Source organism: Gadus chalcogrammus, chromosome 11 (assembly GCF_026213295.1).
Source record: "Gadus chalcogrammus isolate NIFS_2021 chromosome 11, NIFS_Gcha_1.0, whole genome shotgun sequence".
Classification (NCBI taxonomy): domain Eukaryota; kingdom Metazoa; phylum Chordata; class Actinopteri; order Gadiformes; family Gadidae; genus Gadus; species Gadus chalcogrammus.
Window position 1 is genome coordinate 21832005 of NC_079422.1, and position 20303 is coordinate 21852307.

Below are 20303 nucleotides of genomic sequence, written 5' to 3' on the forward strand. Positions count from 1 at the left end.
AACCCGGCGAACCGATTTCATTGGCTGACGGATGCATCTGCAAAGACTACTCCCCCATCCGTCAGCCACGCCTTCTGACGTCCGTTGACTGACGGTGCAGTGGGCACGAGGCGTAAGTCCAATTGCGCCCCGGGCAAGATTGTTGACGGGGGGGGGGGGGGGGGGGGGGGGGTTTGTATCGTGAAGCCTGAAGCTGAAGCCTACGTACTTCAGTGGGGGTTTCATTCCGTCTATACACGGCTGTGCTTCTCAACGAGCACATGAGATCGGTCGCCCAATGACAGACTCTCTCTACAGTCAGCTCGCGCAAGAAGGTGGAACGTAAGGGAGATACCATTTCCAGAACTTTGAAGGCCGTAATAACCATAGACATATACAATGGTAATAACTAGTAGGTTATGTGAAAGACCCAGAAACACAAATATGCGACGAGGCAAAAAAAAATAAAAAGATAATAACAATAATATATTTTTTTTTTTTTTTTTGCGACGAGGCAAAATACCGGACGTTTTTGGAATCCCTGCCGGACGCATTTTTTAGGTCTCGAAAAGAGGACATGTCCGGGAAAAAGAGGACGTCTGGTCACCCTAATTAAGGCATTTGGTCCAAAAGGCAGTTTTTTCTGTTAAATTGATTACAGTGAATATATACATCTCAGTTTTCATACTTTCCAGCACAATATTTTCATGGAAACCTCCTAAAAAAAGCAGTTCTTGTTCTTTAAGAATGTGCAATTATTCATAACAATCAGATGAAGACAAATAAATGATATGTTTCTTCAAAACCAAAATAAATAATTGAATGTAAAATGTGAACATGGCTGACGTTTGATGTAAGAAAAAGACTCAGCTGACAATAATTAAAAAAGGAATTTAATAAGCAATTCATTACACAGGAAAATACGAAAAACTTAACAGTTCATTTTATTTGGCACAACACAAAAGTGCTTTGATAACACTGCCCACATTATCTGACATGAACATCTTGAATTCATCACTTTTCCCATATATTATAAATTGGTAAATATAAAATCTTTCCTCAAATTAAAACATTTGTCCTTTTTAACTGCTCAGTACGGCACACGGCTTGCATATCATGGAAAAAAATACACATACATTCATGTGCAAATACTTGATTGTTCTCCCGTATTGTGTGGTTTTAATGAAAAATATTTTCAAAAATATTAGATGACGGTCCCCAAATGCGATAGGAGTTTTGTTAACGTTAACTCTATTCAGGCTTTGATTCTGAACTTTCAAAATGATGTCTATGCATTATTTTGCTTCAAAAAAAAGTTTTGCTTTGGTTTAACACTTCTAATAACACTTATAACACATTATCAAAAAATATTTTGCTTTGGTGGCTTTCTTTGCAGTGTCATAAAATATGACAAATATTTGTCATAAACAGTCACCTATGGACCACAAAACACTATTACATAAATACATTGTCTTTCTATCAAAGCACAGAAAAACACAGATTCATTATCCTTCTGGTAATCAATAACTTATCCTAGAAATTGCATCTTTATTTTGTTTTTATTGCATACAATCCCCCAGCTCATAATTTCACATTGTTTGGTCACACAGGTCATTGTCAAACTTCCAATTTTCATATAAAAAAAAAGAAAGAAAATAGAGAATCTTTGGTGTCAAAGCAAAACAAATAAAATAGATGCCTATATAATTTTTTTTAATGAAATACAATAGGTAACGTACAACAAATAACAGGTCATCGGTTACAGCAAAAAGGCCAACAAGGCGAATGAATCCAGCTTGGTCTTAAGAAGGAACTGCGTATAAAGAAGGGCATTTATAATTTTATATATATGTATCACAAAAGATCATAAATTACACAAGACCTTTGAGAATGTGCCAGTCTTTGAACAGCATCCTGGCACCGCGATGCAACGCAAACAGATCCACTGAGGTATTTCATCCCATCAACTATGTGTCAAGCATTCTGCAGGACAATCGGAGAGACATAAAAGTGCATAGGAATTTATCTCAAGCCCACTCCTTGTCCATAGGAAACAAAGGACTCATTACATTCCAAAATGCCTGTTTTCTTAAAGAGTAAGTGCCCTTGTTCAGTTCCAACGTTGACGTTTTTTCCTCCTTCTATATATTTTGTATGCATGGGGGTTCACTCACGTAGCAACACCGGGAGCATGTTTGAAAACAAAACAAAGATCGATCACCCCTTCCTTATTCATCAACTGCCAGGATATTTAATGTCTATGCCACGATTGATTGACCCACTCCCATGACTATTTGTCAGTGCAGGAAGTAAGTGAGCAAGGGCAGATGTAAGGCAAGGCGATGTGAAACACTTTGAATCGTAACAAGCCCAAGTCGGCCGCAAGATGATTATCATTCACTTTGCCATAAAAAAAAAAACGTTCTGAAATTTACGTTGGATACACATGAACAAAAAAGAAAAGAAATCCATTGAATTTGTTAAAAACAAAACAGTCACAGCAGCAATGTTACACCATTTATCATTCTTTTCACCTGGTAACCTATCCAGAGGTTTCTTATTGTTCTATCCACCGGTAATCAGATTAAGATGTCCTCCCTTTGTAAACGTTGAAAGAAAAGAGCAGCTCAACAAGCTGTTAACCTTTCTAAGCTGCTAAACCTTCTCCCGAGGGATACCGTAGATAATCCCCTTAAAATAAACTAGAAAAGAGAAGGAGGATGTACAGTAAATCTTTGTTCTGGTGGTTGACTCTGGTTGCAATGGATCCTTTATTGTGAAGCAGATCATGGTTTGTCTATCAGATTGTCAGTTGCCAAAGGCAATTTGAGTGGTATGATAATAGTAAAAGAAAATAATACGTTAAAAGTTTGTTAAGATTGTGTCCACTCAGAACTCTCAATGCACTGATATGAAGGATGAGCAAAACAAAATTATTTCAAATACATTAAGGTTTCAGTCAAAAAAAAGAAAAATGCCTATGGGTGAGTGTATTTTTTTCACAAAAGTTTACTTGAATTTGAGTGGACACAACCTTTCAAGTAACTTAGACATAAGAAAAACATTGTGAGTGATTATATTGGCTGGTGTAGTGACCAGGCAGAAAAATAGCCCAGTTCACTGGTAAAGAATCAATTCTTAAGTACACGTATTAGGATGATTTGTATGCACCCACCGGTGCTATATCTGTCTGTCGCTGAATGTTAAAGCCAAGGCTTTTGTGAGGCTATCTTCATGTGGAGTTGATTTTTGGGGGCCTGGTTTGTTTTGAAAGTAAGCAAGTATTCTCAAGATAGTTCAAAGGACAATACAGCCGCTGGCGATGTGTCATACGTCCAGAACCATGTCATAATGTGGCTCTTTCTTTCTCTTCCCACACTTGTTTATCAGAACTGAGTACAAAGTCAAAAGCATGACCCAGTAACTGGCGTACACGATGGCCCCTATGATTAGGACAATGGTCTCAGACTCCGGGAAGGGTTTCCTCGTCTCCTGGATCACCGTGTAGAGGATTCCGACAAAGAGTATGGTGAACCAGATGGAGATCGGAACCAGGCCGATAAAGTTTGTGACGATCGTCTTCCGTCCCGACGTACCCCACCCGGCTTTGTTGATCGTGGCGATGGCAAACATCTTGGCCGGCAACAGACTCGACATGTACAACACAGAGTAGAAGGACATAAAGACCATGACGATGTTGCCCCGCAGGCAGCTTGCAAACGAGGACTTTATCAATGCGACGGCCTGCACGATGAGCAGGAACAACAGGATATTCCACAGCCTCCCCTGGTAGAACAGCTGTATCGCCGTGGCAATGAGGAAAAAGGGAAAGAAGCCCGTGATCACCGCCTCGTAGGTCATCCACAGATGGTGCTTGTGGAACCACATTGAGTTGTACAGCCACTCCCGGAAATAGGACTTACTCCAGCGCGTTTGTTGGTTGAGCCAGCGCAGGTAGGTGATGGGCGTCTCGGTCAGGCATTTAGACCGCGCCGTGTATTTGGTGGAGTAGCCCAGGCTCAGAACCCTGTTGGTGAGGTGGCGGTCATCCCCGAAGCTGCAATGGGATCCCATGAAGGTCTGGTTGTACCAGGCCTCCATGAACTCGTGCAGCAAGGAGTTGCGGTACATCCCCAGAGGTCCGCTGATGCACTGGACACAGCCGAAGTAGGATTGGCACGCACGCTCGATGTTGAACGCCATCCAGTAGCGCACGCTGCTGAGGAAGGAGATCCAGGACTCGTACTTATTCAGGATCTAGGGATGGAAAACAAGATGAGTCTTCCATGATCCTACATTTGGCTTCTGTGTTAAGCAGGGAACATGACTTGGTGAAACTTCATGGATCTCCTGATCCAGACGCAGTCGATAGTATACTTAGAAGAAATACAACCACTGCGAGAGGGTTTGTATTTTGTGTGTAAGAACGGCTTTACCTGTACATCGCCCCCTACGCCCCCCACCATGGGGTCTTCTTCCAGAACCTTCACCATCTCCACCGACGATGCGGGATCCAACATGGTGTCCGAGTCACACACCTGGAATGAAGCACAGCAAACACACGTATCGTTACGTCTCGGAAACCTGCTCAGTAAACAGTTTCACTAGGTAGAGTTAACGCACGAGGTGTGTTGGGGGGAATTGATATCATCTGAGTATGGTTTTCTATGTAGCATATGAGGATGAGACAGTAAGAAAGTTTGGTTGAGAAGCCGCGGTCCGTGGTGCTTGAAAGGGGCCTTTCATGAGGCCGGTGTTGTCATGAAGGTGAGGTCATTGAGGCCTTGGGGACGTCTGATGATTCATAAAATCTCACCTCACAGACTCCACCCCCGCCCCCCCTTCTTCTGAACGGCTCCTTGTGGCAGCAGAGTGTGAATCACGAGGAGAGAATGATTCTGACTTTCTGCGTTTCAAAGATGTTTTATCGTGCATGAGTCAATATTCACTGTAGGTATGAAGATATTTGTTTCTCCATGCATGAAAATTGGTCTGTGTTATCTTAACCTCAAACTAGACTTCTATTAGAGGTTTAGAGGTATTTGCGATAAACAAACGCCAACAACACTTTATCATCATTACCTTTCGATTAATCTGTTTTATTTTATTGCTTTCTGTTTCTTTACTCAAACTAAGTGCCTCTCTGAGCAGTCCATAAAAGGAAGAAAACATTTGCCTAACTTTAAGAGCTTGTTCATTCCTAATCTAAGACTAAAACAGCAGATACCCGGCATCTGCAAAATAAACACGTCTCATGACAGCAAAAAGCCAACTCTAGCTAAAACAGCTAGTTTTAGCTATTTTTGGAATTTACATGAATGAGTGTGTTTTATTAATTGCCTGGGAATATTTTTGTGGTGTTGAATCTGGTATGGTAAAGTATGGTTAGATCATTTGATTTGATATTGAAGGCATGAGGTACTTTGCTTCGTGCACTATTGCTCAGCCCACTGAAGCTAGTGTACAGTCAGGAGGTCTACAAAGCTGTCCCCAAAAAGAGAACTTCTGTAAACGTACTATCCCAAAATGCCCGGCTCAGCAACAATTGGACGTTAATCCCCAAATATTTCCATTCAGACATAATCAATTCTACACTGTGTTGTCTCAACCCAATTCCCATGGCAGCATCGCGCTGTGTGTCAGAAGGCCGGGGGAAGTCAGGGCATCTCATAATAACACAACCTCGTTGGGTGACTAGCCTCCAGGAAAACTATCCCAGGTGATCCACCGGCTGACCTGGATCTGACATAATTGAGTTTGTAAAGACCCAAAGCTAAGTCTTCTTCTTCTTCTTCTCTTGAAGAATAATCTCTCACCCATCGGTCCTCTGTGAAACGGATCAAATGGGTAGCGTAATGACCAAAAGGAAGCTGTTATGAGTTCGACCTGATGGGAAAAATAACTCTGTCCTTATTACTTCTTCGACCCTCTTCCTCCCTGTGCCCTTGCGTAAAGCACTTAACACCCCTGCCCCCCCCCCCCCCCCCACACACAAACACACACACATGCACAGATTTAGCAGTGCATCACCTTGGTGGCCAAAAGGTGAAGACTGTTTACGTTCCCAGGTGTGAGCCTTTGTAATGCGATAAGGTTGAAGCATGCAGACTTTCTGGGAGAATAACACGGAAAGACACATCACTGAGCTGAAACTGCAGCTCTCATCGTGCAGTCGTTTCTTCATTGGATTATGGGTGAGCTTGAAACTAATCTTTGACATCTACACTGTACTTAACCACATGGTGTATTGCAAACAAGTTTGACTTTGACAGAAAAATGACCAGAAAGAAATCCTAGCAATCATCATATTTTGGGGCAAAAATCGGCTAAATATTTTTGTGATGTCATGAAATTTGCCGAAAGGTAAACCTTCCATTTTTTAAACTTCAATTATCTTAAACATGTTGATTTTAAGCTAGCCAAAGCATTTTTTATGTGCTTTGCTGTTTGTGTGATGTAATGCTACAGATGTTTATAAACTATAATCCTACATGTCATAAGTGCAACATTTATTTTGTGAAATACATTTGACTTCAAATTCCACCAGAAGGAGCACTCATAACACGGTACATGTCTGGTTACCGATCCAACATTGTTTAGCTCTTTGTATAAATGACGTCATTCTCAATATTCTGGAGGACATCTGAAATTAGACCTTAGTTTAGGGCTACTCGTGCTGATTTTCACTCAGTGCTTCATGACACACTGCCTACAGCCACGGCAGCACAAAAGACTCTTTGTTGCTTTTGTATTTATCTTGGCACAACCCTTCCTCCCTCCCTCTCCCATGCAGGCATCCCATCATCCTGTTCTCTTTTCCCTCCATGCTTTACTCTAAATCCATCTGTCCATCCATCCAGCCATCTATCAATCTAATTCATAATTAATTCCACTTCTCTTGGTTGTGCTATGTACATTCAACCACACCATGTTCAACCATCCATTCATCACCTCAAAACAATCCCATCTGCCTTCCACCCGTTTGCCTATGACTCAATCTACACGTCGCCCCCAAAATCGATCCATCCCCTTATGGATGGCATGGTCGAACCATCCATCCATCCATCCATCCATCCATCCATCCATCCATCCATCCATACATCCATCCATCCATCCATCCATCCACACATCCATCCATCCATCCATCCATCCATCCATCCATCCATTCATCCATCCATCCATCCATCCATCCATCCATCCATCCATCCATCCATCCATCCATCCATCCGTCCATCCATCCATCCATCCATCCACACATCCATCCATCCGTCCATTCATTCATCAAACAAACCATCCATCCATCCGTCCATCAAACAAACCCTCCATCCATCCCCCGCCGTCTCCCTTCTCCCCCCCCCAGCACTCACCTGTACGTAGTCCACGCTCCTCCCCAGCGCTTTGAAGGCCGTGTACATGACCTCCCGCTTGCCGCCCCACTTCTGCATGATGCACACGCACTTGTTCCCCAGCACCAGCTGCGTCACGTACTGCAGGCTCTCGGCGTAGCCCTCGTCCGTCTCGCCGGGCCCCCGGAAGTGGAAGTTGCTCCGCCACACGTAGGTGGACACCTTGTCCCAGCCCATGACCTCCTTGAATATCTCCATCATGTACAGGTCGTCGTCGTTGTTGCCGTCGATCACCATGATCACCTTGATGCCCGGGTAGGTCAGCCTCTTCACCGACACCAGGCACTTGCGCAGGTACTGAGGGTCCTCCTGGTACGCGGCGATGCACAGCGCCAGGGACTTGTTGAGCTTGATGGGGGTCTCCAGGGAGCGCCGCATGTTGCGGTGCTCCAGCAGGGCGAACAGGCTCTGGATGACGAGGTGGACCACCAGGATGGCGCCGTACAGACCGAAGGACACGTGGTTGCGCTCGGTGGTGAAGAACTGGTAGCCCATGATGTAGGCGGTGGAGATGCCCACCAAGAGGGAGATGCCGAACATGGTCGTCCCGAAGATGCGCAGGTAGGTCAGCGCTTGATCACATTTCATCTGGAGGTGGGGGGGGGGGGGGAAGCGTGGAGAATGGAGATTGTGGTAAAAGTAGTTTGTAAAAACGACGTCATGAATGTCCAAAGGCACACGTTAACTTTCCATTGATGGAGATCCATATCTATTGAGATACGTTTATTTTAGTTTAAAGACCTTTTTGGGTAAAATAGCAACGATTCCAGAGACTGTGTTTGTATGAAAACCAGAGGGACATAAAAACATCAATCGGATAATGTATCATTAACACAGATAAACATTGTCTCTGGCCTGACATTCTAACTCTCTGGTTTCCCAGGGAGGATTATATGGATGTAATTGAACGGCTTTGTGTACAGTTTGTTCTTAAAGCAGTTTGTGCATTAAAAGGAATTTATACTACAGTTTACGCCCAACTAAAATCTCGCTCCCTCTTTATTGCTCTCTCCACCTCCAGCCTCACACAGCGTCCCCGTAAATGTCAGACGCCGTTGACTCGCCGTCTGCTCTCAACACATGTGGGAGGAGGGGGGGGGGGGGGGGGGGGCATTGCCAAAGTTTGTTGACCTAATGAACAGCAAAACTGGCAACGAATCCGGCCAAGTCCTCGATCCAGGTACTTGGCCGGAACTTTTTACTGCGTGTTTACACACTCTGCTCCACCTTATTGTACACTTTTTTTGTTTTCTCCGTAACCACGGAGTGCGGTCGCCTTTGAACGGGCCGAGGATGAGCTATATACATTTCTCTTTTTGTGCAGCACACTTCGAAGACCACCCTCCCTCCCCCTGTGTCTCCCGGTGGTGTGTCAGCTCCTAGGAGCTGTGTGTGTGTGTGTGTGTGTGTGCGTAATGGTCCTGCGTCGATAAAAGCTTGTAATGTTCTGCGTGGGCCCTCCCTTTGCTGCTATCGCCATCTGTTTGGCAGGCCGTCGGAGGGACACTCTCAACGTGGCCCGGCTCGGCTGCACTCACTGCGCAGCGCGGACCACCCTGTGATGTCATCTGTTTATATCTTCGTGGGAAGAAGAATGGGAGAACGTTTGGGATTCGGGAATTTCATGTTTTTTGGGAAAAAAAACCTCCACTGACTGGTTCTCCCAATAATTTAGCGTTATAGCCATCTGCCTTAATGACTTGCTCCGGAGGGCATGGAATTCACACGTTCCTGTAAATGAACAGCCCAGCTGAGCCGACACATCGCATCGATTAAAGAAGTAGGCCGAACACTCATCAATGACGATTGCCTTGGGGGGAAACACATTGCAGGACTTTCTTTTACACCTGGGATCAGCCACCAATGAAGTTTGTGGGTTCAGCAGGCAACCGGTGCATTCAACGAGTCACCCTGTTCCCCGAGTCAGGGAGATGCCCTCTTGTGGACGGGATCTGCTTTAAAACAGCCGAGTGTCTCCTAACACAGTGGCTCTCTCTTCCCTTGCTATCAGATCTGGCTAATGTGCAAGCTGGGGGGGGGGAGTGGGGAGGGGGGTGTAAGCCCCTTCTCACAATTTAAAAACGGAAGGAAGGGATCGCTTATGTTGGACAGTGTGCACGGATCGGCAAGCAGTTCTGCACACCGCAGGCACACTTACACCCAACAGACAGAGAGGGTCCAATGAGAGAGAGAGGGAGGGAGAGAGAGAGGGGGAGAGAGGGAGAGAGAGGGAGAGAGAGAGAGAGAGAGAGAGAGAGAGAGAGAGAGAGAGAGAGAGGGAGAGAGAGAGAGAGAGAGAGAGAGAGAGGTGGAGAGGGAGAGAGAGAGGGAGAGAGAGAGAGAGAGAGAGAGAGAGAGAGAGAGAGAGGGAGGGAGAGGGAGAGAGAGGGAAAGGGAGGGTGAGAGAGAGATTAGGAGAGAGAGAGAATTAGAGAGAGAGAGAAGAGATGCCTGGCATCGTAGCCTACACTGATGTTGCTCACGTTCCCTAACGTGCTATTAATTCGGCTTTACTCCACACCCTTCAGACTCAATCATTGACAGGCAGTGACTGGTAACAATTAGGTGGTGAGAGGGGAGAGGAAGAGACGAACGAGAAAGAGCAGAGGAGAAGACGTGACAGAAGGGAGTCCTCATGAAATGGACGGGCGAACGAACCCTAATGGAATACGAAGGAGCAAGCAGAGCGAAACAAATTGAGTTGAAAACGAAACAGCGACAATGTACGAAACATAGGGGAAGACAAGTTAGAGCGAGTGGTTGAGATGTAGAGCGAACGGGAGAGAGAGAGAGAGAGAGAGAGAGAGAGAGAGGGGGGGGACACACGCCCCTTGGCTTGGGAGTCAGGCCTCGTTCATTTGATCGCTTGATGAAAAGACCCCTGCCAGAGCAACCCCTCCTGGCACGTGGCGGGCCCTTTAACGTCAGACTCGCTTTTACAAGACCCCCGACACACACACACACACACACACACACACACACACACACACGCACGCACACACACACACACACACACACACACACACACACCCACGCACACTACAGCCGCCGACAATCACACACACTGTACCCACACATGCACACAGTCGGCGCACATAAAATGTGCACATAAACACCCAGTTTAGAAAGGAAAACAAGGGAGGGAGTGACCCTGCCCGTGTGCTTAAAGACGGAGCGGACAATCTGTAAGTGAAAGAACATCAACGTGTGCGTATGCGTTTGTGTGTGTGTGTGGTTGTGTGTGTGTGTGTGTGTGTATGTGTGTGTGTGTCGTAAAAGGAATGCAGGGCAGAGTAAACTCCATCACCCCGCTTCCTTTCCCTCCTGTAACTCATGTGACCACAGTAAGTTAGGTAGCACCATACAATAAGGGGTCGTTAATGAACCGTCCATTAACATTAGATAACGCAGCTCTAACCATTATTATATAGCATTAGCATAGGGGTCAGGGTGAGGGCTAGGGGTAGCGGGTTAGGGTTAGGTTTGGGTATTGTAGTTCAGTTCTTGTTAGTTCAAATTGCTTAGACTGCACACCAGGTTCTCCAATCCTTAATACCATTAGTAAATGATTACTAGAAGATTAATTACCTGTTAATTAGTAAGTAAATGCCTATTTCTGCTCTAACCTTCAAAGTTAACTAATGGTTAATTTATGTGACCTTATTCTAAATTATTACCCGCAAAAAAAGATTACACATATTCAACACATAATCCATATCTAATCTGTATGGTTTTACATCTAGATATGGGGCCCGATATTTACTTTTTTGGTCAACCTTTGATTGAACTTTTTCGCCACCAGCGACGACTAAACTAAGTACAATGCCGCTATTCAAATCACATGATGTACAAGACAGCAGTGTGATCTCAGTCAGTGCTTGGGTAACCTTTTTCAGATGAATCACCCTAATGTGGAGCGATATTCTTTGTCCGATCATGGCTCTACATACACATCAGACTTCAGGATGTCCAGGGATTACATATAGGGGGAATGAAAGTCAGTTTCACTTATGTCTGTCCGAGGAGACCCTGCATCCTATGAGATAAAGCCTCTAATCCAAGAGCCATCTGTGAGATAGGAGGTCCCTGTGGATGAGTCATCTAGGCGTAGTAGTGTGTGCATATGTTTTGTTTTCTTTGTCTGTATGTGTGTGTGTGTGTGTGTGTGTGCTTGTGTGTGTGTGTGTGTGTGTGTGTGTGTGTGTGTGTGTGTGTGTGTGTGTGTGTGTGTGTGTGTGTGTGTGTGTGTGTGTGTGTGTGTGTGTGTGTGTGTGCGTGTGTGTGTGTGTGTGTCTGTGTTTGTGTGTGTGTGCGTGTGTGTGTGTTAGTATGTGTCTGAGAGTGTGTATGTGTGTGTGTGTGTGTGTGTGTGTGTGTGTGTGTGTCTCTGTGTTTGTGTGTGTTTGCATGTGTGTATGTTTTAGTGTGTGCCTGAGAGTTTGTGTGTGTGTGTGTGTGTGTCTGTGTGTGTGTGTTTGTGTGTGTTAGTATGTGTGTGTGTGTGTGTGTGTGTGTGTGTGTGTGTGTGTGTGTGTGTGTGTGTGTGTGTGTGTGTGTGTGTGTGTGTGTGTGTGTGTGTGTGTGTGTGTGTGTGCGTGCGTGCGTTAGTTTGTGTGTGTATAACTACGATGACTATGATTTTTTCACCAGCACATGTGGATAATATCAGACCACGTTATGTTTTTATGAGTGGGTTTGTTTCATGCCACATGTCAATGTTTTAATCCCTCCCCACATCCCATTGTGTATGGATGCATGTGTGTGTGCGTTTGTGCACGTGTATGTGCATGGGTGTGTGTGTCTGCATGCGAGTGTCTTTGAAACTTGCTCGGTAACCTTGGATGGGGGCTGCGTTGCGCAGTCTGACGTTATTGAATATTCCCCGAGGCCGCACTCCCCCTGGCTCTGGATTAGTGATAACATACGAGGGCCGTGTTAAACGTCAGATGGACTCAGAGGACTGGACCAACTGACCGATTAAAGATGTGCAAGGCCTGCGCTCAGCGTCATCGCGATGCTGCCTGGAGTGGAGGACACCATGAACGCGCAGACACAAAGTGAAACCAAACAGATGAATACAAACAAACAGATTGAAGGAACCAACTTTGAACCCGCTGGAAACATATTCTGGATGATTGGCTAATCCCGAATGGATTCCATCTGTTTATAACAGACGAGATAGATCGAGGGTTGGTGGGCGCATCTGTTTGATATTTGATGGTGATTGTCACTTGTTGATTGCTGACAGCTGATTGGTTCAGTGTTTCCAGGTTCGGCCGATCACACTGACATCAGGAATGCGGAAATGGACCGGAAACAAACTGCTTCCGAATTATTGCAAGATGCCGACAGAGTTGACGACAGCATTGGGAGTGAAAGAGGAGAAGTAAAGTCTTCCTCACAGTCCTCATGGTGACTAAGGATTTACAACCCAGCCCCGGCAGCATGAAGACCACTTATGCACAGAGAATCTGTTTCAAAGTTGTCCAAAATGCTGTTAATGTACCGTCACGGGGAGACGTGTTGAATTAAAGACCCATTCACTACCCGTTGATATACAGCATCTTAATAATAATGGGGGTTGAGGGGTTGGATCCACAAATCATATCATGGACGGTATTCTGATTTGAAAACAAAACCACCAACTGGTTTCTCAGAGACAAATGAGTCTCCCTCAGTCATTTGATCTCACTCACATTCTAGGAAACCCAAGCATTAGCTATCTCAGGGCCTGACCTGCTCTCACAGCACCATGCTGTTTGGCTCACCAAACAGTGGGGAGGAACGTGAAGAAGTGTGTGTCATACCATCGTAGAGCTGGCCTAATGTTTGAGAGGCCGGGTTATTTATGCAGGCTGTCTGGAAGGGCAATTAACTTCTCTCTCTTGTTGCTGCTGCATGTGGTCCTGATGTATACATGTGCTTGTTTAATACATGTGCTTGTGGCTGTGTGTGTGTGTGTGTGTGTGTGTGTGTGTGTGTGTGTGTGTGTGTGTGTGTGTGTGTGTGTGTGTGTGTGTGTGTGTGTGTGTGTGTGTGTGTGTGTGTGTGTGTGTGTGTGTGTGTGTGTGTGTAGGTGTATGTGTATCTGCGCAAATTTCTTGTGCATGCATGTTTGTGTGTGTGTGAGAGTGTTGTGAAGAGAGAGTGACTAAGCAAAGAGCAGAGGGAGAACAGTTGAAGCGTGATCAGCAGGGAACAGGAAAGATCTCCAGCGTGCTATGGAACATTTAACATGGCAGAGCTCGCCAGACACAGACACAAACACACACACACACACACACACACACACACACACACACACACACACACACACACACACACACACACACACACAAACACACACACACACACACCCGTGTGTCTTTACGGCATGCTCCACACCCAAACTGCGTAAATCACCCTGACAGTTATTTCCTATCCCTAATAAAGTCAAGCCGTATATATCTCATGCATTTTTTAACTCTGCAATTATTCAGCAGATATTTTACACGCACATAGAGAAATGTTTCACCAGTAGGAAGAAGAAAAAATGCACCCCCAAAAAAAACAAGGAGACCAAATGCCGGGCCAGATGTGTGCCAGGCACAAATCACACGTGGCTGTAGCCCTTGCTAGGGAGGCAGCTCACACCTGGAGCTGGAGCTACAACGTCACTGGAAATATATACCATGAGATGGAAACGTTTCAATGGTATGGGCCTCCAACTGCAACTGTATGTCCGATATTCTTCATCGGATGTTCCCCCGATGTTCATCGCTCTCACAAACGAGGCTTGGAACTGATGCTGAATGATGCCGGATGCTGTCTCATCCAATCGGAGAGTTTCTTGTGGCTTTCAAATTCTTTAGCCTATTAAGCCAATGGCTAATTTACAAAGTAATAAACTAACACACTTGTCATGTCGCACACGTGTCCCGTTGCATTTTTATTGTCTGATAGACACAGACTACAAGCCGAATGCTCATGTCCCTTCACTGTGCGTTTCCTCTCTCTTACAGGAATGGGATTCTGCTGTATCTATACTCACTTCTAGGTCTGGTATTCAGTTCAGGGCTTGGGTCTTGGAGTTGCTTCCTGGATGAATCATGTTGCCTACTATATATCTTACGTTATATGTGTAAGAAGGGAAACGGCCAACAGGTTTGCACAGATGTATGTACTTATGTGTATTCATGTCTAATGTGGGGTTGCACTGGGCTGGACCAGGGAGGATGCCTTCAGGTGCCTTTAAAACCCAGACAGCTCTCATGATGGATAAGAGAGAGTGGTCCAGCTCATGTCTACCCCTGGCCCTTGCTTCCCCTGAACACCGAGGAGATGCTACGGGGAATATATGATCTGCTGGTGGCTTCCTTATTCCTTAGCCTGGGAGTACTATAAACCATGAACATCTGTCTGAGAAAACCGCACTTCTAAATGTAGGTCAGATTTTGGTGTAAAGTGTGACAAAGGGCAACGCAGTGAAGCTGCTACGTGTTGTAGTCACGTGACACGGCTGTTTGTTTGAACGATCAAAAGCATTTTTAGAAATGGTCGCCTCATAGATGTGGTCTGTGCGTACTACAGACGTTGCCGTAATGTATACTGCACTCATGTCATAATCTACTCATACGGCATGAGGAGAAGGTTAGGAAAACAATGAGGCGGTTGTTTTCAGTGGGTACAAGAAGCACGTCCACACAAATTGAACCCACTTGGAAGCACTTTCTCTCTCTGTCTCTCCCCCTGCCCCACTCTTCATAACTGAACCCAACCCATTACATGACAACGTGTCGTTGTTGTGACTCCATCACCAAAAGAAGACAGCTCCACCGAGCAGTCCTCTAAGGACCCTCTACGCACGAGAGCGCGTCCTGTTTCCCCTGTCCTTCATTTCCCCTGATGCGTGAGGGGTAGGATTTGAGATGGCTCTACAAACAGCCCCGAAACATCCCCGCCAGAAAGGCTGCATCCGCCAACGCACCAGAAACACAATGTTCAGAATGTGATGTGCGGAGGACAGCCCCAAACACGAGCCTGTCTCTGATCCGTGTCCCGCTTCTCCTCTTTTGGGGTCACAGAGAGGCATTTACACCGTTGGCAGGGTGTCCTCCAAACATGCTACTGCTCCGGTGCTGTTCATGACTGACAGTAATTAACCACAACGTTTCTTTTTAATTGAGGTCTGCTGCATGTGATGTCGCTGCAGACGGCCATCATCACAGTTATGTTGTTATTGGACCCTTTCTCCTTTTTTCCTCCCCCAAAGCCTTAGCTCTTTCCGCTCGGTTCGCCCCCAAAACCTAGAAGGGAGTTTCCTTCCATCTTGGATTTCTAACACCAAACATCTGAGACTCTGCAGGCCACGTTTCTGAAGGTGTTTCTGAATGTGTTCTCAACAGGGGGATTATCTCTGTGGTCGGGGTTATCCAAGCGGTCCTGATCTTATACCAGACCGAAGCAATGAATGAGGCTTCGTTTGAATGAATGGACGAACAAATACAGTTCTCTGTATGTGTGCAAACCTTGCATACCTGCATAGGATGTTAGAAGGTCGCAGCAGCCTGATGGGAAAAGGAGATGGCAAGGAAAAACATTGTGTGACAACACAAGGAAGAGACAGGAAAATAGATCAAGGCACTGAAAACGGATGAAACCAGAGTTGTTCAGTTTTGCAACAATGGAGGGAATGGGAATCTCATGGGATTTATCCGTCAGTCTATTAGTCCGTCTGTCTGTCCGCAGTCTGTCTCTCTCTCTCTCTCTCTATCTCTCTCTCTCTCTCCCTCTCTCTCTCTCCCTCTCTCTCTCTCTCTCTCTCTCTCTCTCTCTCTCTCTCTCTCTCTCACCCTCTCTCTCTCCCTCTCTCTCTCTCCCTCTTTCTCTCTTTCTCTCTCTCTCTCTCTCTCTCTCTCTCTCTCTCTCTCTCTCTCTCTCTCTCTCTCTCTCTCATTTGTCACAGTAATCCTCCCAACACCTCTTCAGTGTGCTCCAGATATACCCCCATCATGATAGCACAGAGTCCCGGAACCGGCCTGCTATCAGAGCTCTTGTCGTCCCGCCTCAGTGACAGCAGACAACTGTTGGTGTGTGTGTGGTCGCCACGGGTGAAAGCCCCCCCCCCCCCCCCCCCCCGCCACCCCCACCATGATAGGACATGATGCCTCAAGATGAGGGGATCCGAGAGAATCTTCTTCAAGGAAGTCATTGATTTGATTCGCTACTGTGAAGATCTGGTTACTCCAGCAAGGTTTACGCTTTGTCATTGTTATTATTAACAAAAATAATTACACTTATATTAATACTGACAATACTAAGAATGATTAATAAAATCAAAATAGCAATAATTATTAGTATTATTAAGTATTATTATTAGTATATTAATAAATAATATATAATGATGATTATAATGACCTTTTATGGGTTATGTACCTTTACTATAAACAAGTGTGTACAATTATTGTAAACACACTAAAAGTAGACCTATTTGGATAGTATACACATACTGTAATGAAGCGTTTCGACAAGGGCACAACACTTGGAAAAGTAAAGGACTTGTACCTGGCAGCCGAACACCTCATTACGTTTAATCCTGGAGCCGATGCATGCTCATATGCACGCATGCATTCACATCGGCCCCAGTCCCCCCACTGTAAAGACAGCCCACGTCATGAGTGACTCAACGTGGGTCTGGCTACTTGTTCAGCTTGATGATCGTGTTTAACGCCAGACAAGCCACCGTTAAAAACTTCTAAAAGTGCAATGTATGTGTGTGTGTGTGTGTGTGTGTGTGTGTGTGTGTGTGTGTGTGTGTGTGTGTGTGTGTGTGTGTGTGTGTGTGTGTGTGTGTGTGTGTGTGTGTGTGTGTGTGTGTGTGTGTGTGTGTGTGTGTGTGTGTGTGTGTGTGTGTGTGTGTGTGGTTGGCATTGCAAGTGTGCCAATATGTGTTGTGCGTGTAGGGAACATAAAGCGATTGGCTACCAACATGAAGGACCTCCCTGCCTCCCATTCAGAGCCCCTCCCCTTCCCCCCGAAGGCCTACACACTAGAGCTGGCAGACAACATCACACACACACACACACACACACACACACACACACTGACACCCCCCACGGTGAGCTTTAAGTGCACGTGAGTCCTAATAGGCACCAGTCGTGGAATGGCGTCCTGTGCAAACCAGTTCTATTTCATATCTCCCCTTCTACCTTGGACAGTATGTTTGTGTGGTGTGTGTGTGTGTGTGTGTGTGTGTGTGTGTGTGTGTGTGTGTGTGTGTGTGTGTGTGTGTGTGTGTGTGTGTGTGTGTGTGTGTGTGTGTGTGTGTGTGTGTGTGTGTGTGTGTGTGTGTGTGTGGGCGCGTCTGTCGCTGTGTGTGTGGGGTATGGGTGGAGGGCAGCAGTTATGTTAGGGGCCCCCAGAAGTAGGTCAGCAGGCCAGCCTGTGGTGTATAAATGGTTGGAAAGGTATCAGTTGTGCAAAGACACGACGAGAGAGACAGAGAGAGGGAAGGAGAGAGAGAGAGAGAGAGAGAGAGAGAGAGAGAGAGAGAGAGAGAGAGAGAGAGGAGAGAGAAGGAAAGAGAGAAAAAGCTGTTTCAAAACAAAAGCTACCCTAGACTGTCACTCCTCAAGGTAACACCTACCAAAAGCCTTTTAGAAGAAGTGTTATATATACTGTCGTCGAGAAGTGTAGGCCTACTGTAGTCGAGTATGTGTCTTATTTATATTGCATCGTATTACTTTGTTAATTGTATTCAAACATTTTTTCATAGGTTAGGCATCTGGTTCTTTGCAGTGCGTCTGAACAGGATTTCATTATTAAAGGTCTAGGCATCCATTAGCGCTCTCCTATTGAGTGCTATCTAAATGAAAGGAGTTGTCCGATCCCAGACTTCTCGTTGGCCCAGACTCCCCTTCAAATGACGTATAGCCTGTGACGTCTATGCATTGGTTCATGCGAGTGTCTCAGAGGAGGCACTGGAGATTCAAAATAATGAACAACGAGCATGCTTTTGACAGAATTCAAGTTCGTTTAACGTAAATTTGTTTAATATAAGCTCAAAAAAGACAGAACTGCGTATGGCCAAACATAAGAGCATATGTGATTATTTTCTCACCGGCTAGGAATGGGAAAAGAGCGCGCGGGTCTGTTAGACGCTCAGAGCTCTGCGCTATTCCAACTTTTACGCACGGGGACCAAACCCAAACGTGACTCATGACTTCTGGCTCTCTCTACAACTCCAAGCATCACACCCTGTTGCGTCGTTCTCTTTTTTAGCAATCCACACAGAAGTGCATCTCAAATACTTGAATAGTCAAACCAAGTTAATCGAAAAACTTAATTGTGGATACAATTATCTAGAGACAAATACATTTTTGAGATTTTCTTTGAGATTTTAACTTTTAATTTTGATGACATTACCAAGAGTAGTCTGAGACTGAAGCGTTTTTCATTATAGTGGCACTCGTTCCTCTGAACGGTCTGTTTTACGCATTAAATCGTGCAAATCTCCAAAGGGTCGCCGGTTCCCCAGCAGTAGCAGCATCATCCTACCTTGGAACAGCTGTGTGGTCCTGCGCCCCCGTCCCGGAGAAGGATCCAGTCACCTCCGGCGTCTCCTGAAAGCCCTCGACAGGCTGAAAAGTTCTCAGCAAAGTTTCACAGGAAAGTTCTTTTTTCGTGCGTCTCATGAATCCTCTGAGAATGGCACACATCAAGGAAGAAACGAGCGGTACAGGCTGCTTCTCTTCACGTGGGAATGAATGAACACGTTCAGGGATGGATCTTCTTCGCTGCTCAGCTTGTCATTCTGCGAGTGGTGAGCTGCGTGCTTTTTAGAAGCACACACGCAAGACATCCCGGTGGGTAAACTTTTGTTGGCTTGATTCGTATCAAATAATTAAATACATAACTACCCTATACATAATAAAGCAGAACGTTTAAATTTCCCGCCCTGAGACAAGGAATACATGACTCAAAAAGAGGAAAATTGACACACACATTAACTCAGAGAAACAGCGCAGCAGACAACTTTGGCATTGTCATTCACATGAGAAAAAAAAAAAGTTACAAAACGTTGACTGTTTAAGTCAATTGTGTTTCAAATGTTGGCCTTAAGGGGGGTGTACGCAGGTCTCGTTTCCCCGACAGCGTCCAGGTTACAGGTTAGGGAGCAGGGAAGTAAGTGGTCAAAAGCTCTCGCCACTTCTCTACAACGCTGTTAGTTTCAGCTGTCTAATTCCTTCCAGACGACTGGACTGTGTACAGCCTCGTTTACGGTTCCTTTGGCTCCTGAGCCGTTTTGCCCGGCAGGAACAGATTGGAGTTGTTTTAATAGGGGGGAAGGGGCTAGGGATGAGGAGGAGCAAAGTGTGTGCGTGTGCGTGTGCGTTTGCGTACGCTTGTGTGTTTGTGCACGTGTTTCTGTTTGTGTGTGTGCGTGTGTGCGTGTGTGCGTGTGTGCGTGTGTGTGTGTGTGTGTGTGTGTGTGTGTGTGTGTGTGTGTGTGTGTGTGTGTGTGTGTGTGTGTGTGTGTGTGTGTGGTTTTATGTGTCAGAGAGAGAGAGAGAGAGAGAGAGAGAGAGAGAGAGAGAGAGAGAGAATAGGCTGATGCAGAGTTGGTCCATGGCATAGTCTACTCTCCCGATTTAATACAGACTGCTAGAGTCAGGAATAAGACGCTATTTAAAATTGCAGAGCAAAATAATGTAAGCCAAATGATTGGCGGTTCTAGCTGCCAGTCTCAGCTAAAATGCTGAGCTGTTTCAGTATTCCCTCTCAAATCGTATAATTTGTTTACCGATGCAAATATAAATGAATAAAATGAAAATAAAACGAAGCCCTCACAACCCAATTGTTCGTTTGAATGACATATAGGTCTTTGCGTTTAATATGATATGAATGACCTGCGGTCATCCAATTCATTGACGCGGTTAC

At 45.5% G+C, this 20303-nt stretch overlaps 1 protein-coding gene across 1 annotated transcript; it reads right to left on the bottom strand.

The window, feature by feature from the left end:
- Positions 1-874: 874 nt before the first annotated feature.
- On the bottom strand, positions 875-19655 carry has2 (hyaluronan synthase 2). Its single transcript, XM_056602789.1, has 4 exons — positions 18921-19655; positions 7347-7973; positions 4416-4517; positions 875-4236 (listed from the first exon to the last, which is right to left on the bottom strand). The coding sequence occupies exons 2-4, from the start codon at positions 7971-7973 to the stop codon at positions 3307-3309; spliced, it is 1659 nt and encodes a 552-aa protein (XP_056458764.1). The 5' UTR covers positions 18921-19655; the 3' UTR covers positions 875-3306.
- Positions 19656-20303: the final 648 nt, after the last annotated feature.

What these genes read in the sequence shown, in the direction of transcription:
- has2 (XM_056602789.1), bottom strand. Translation starts at nt 7,973, where the DNA reads ATGAAATGTGATCAAGCGCTGACCTACCTGCGCATCTTCGGGACGACC. An exon ending in GGAGCGTGGACTACGTACAG is followed by an intron (nt 4,518 to 7,346) that starts GTGAGTGCTGGG and finishes GCTTCATTCCAG; the next exon opens with GTGTGTGACTCGGACACCAT. An exon ending in GCGTAGGGGGCGATGTACAG is followed by an intron (nt 4,237 to 4,415) that starts GTAAAGCCGTTC and finishes TTCCATCCCTAG; the next exon opens with ATCCTGAATAAGTACGAGTC.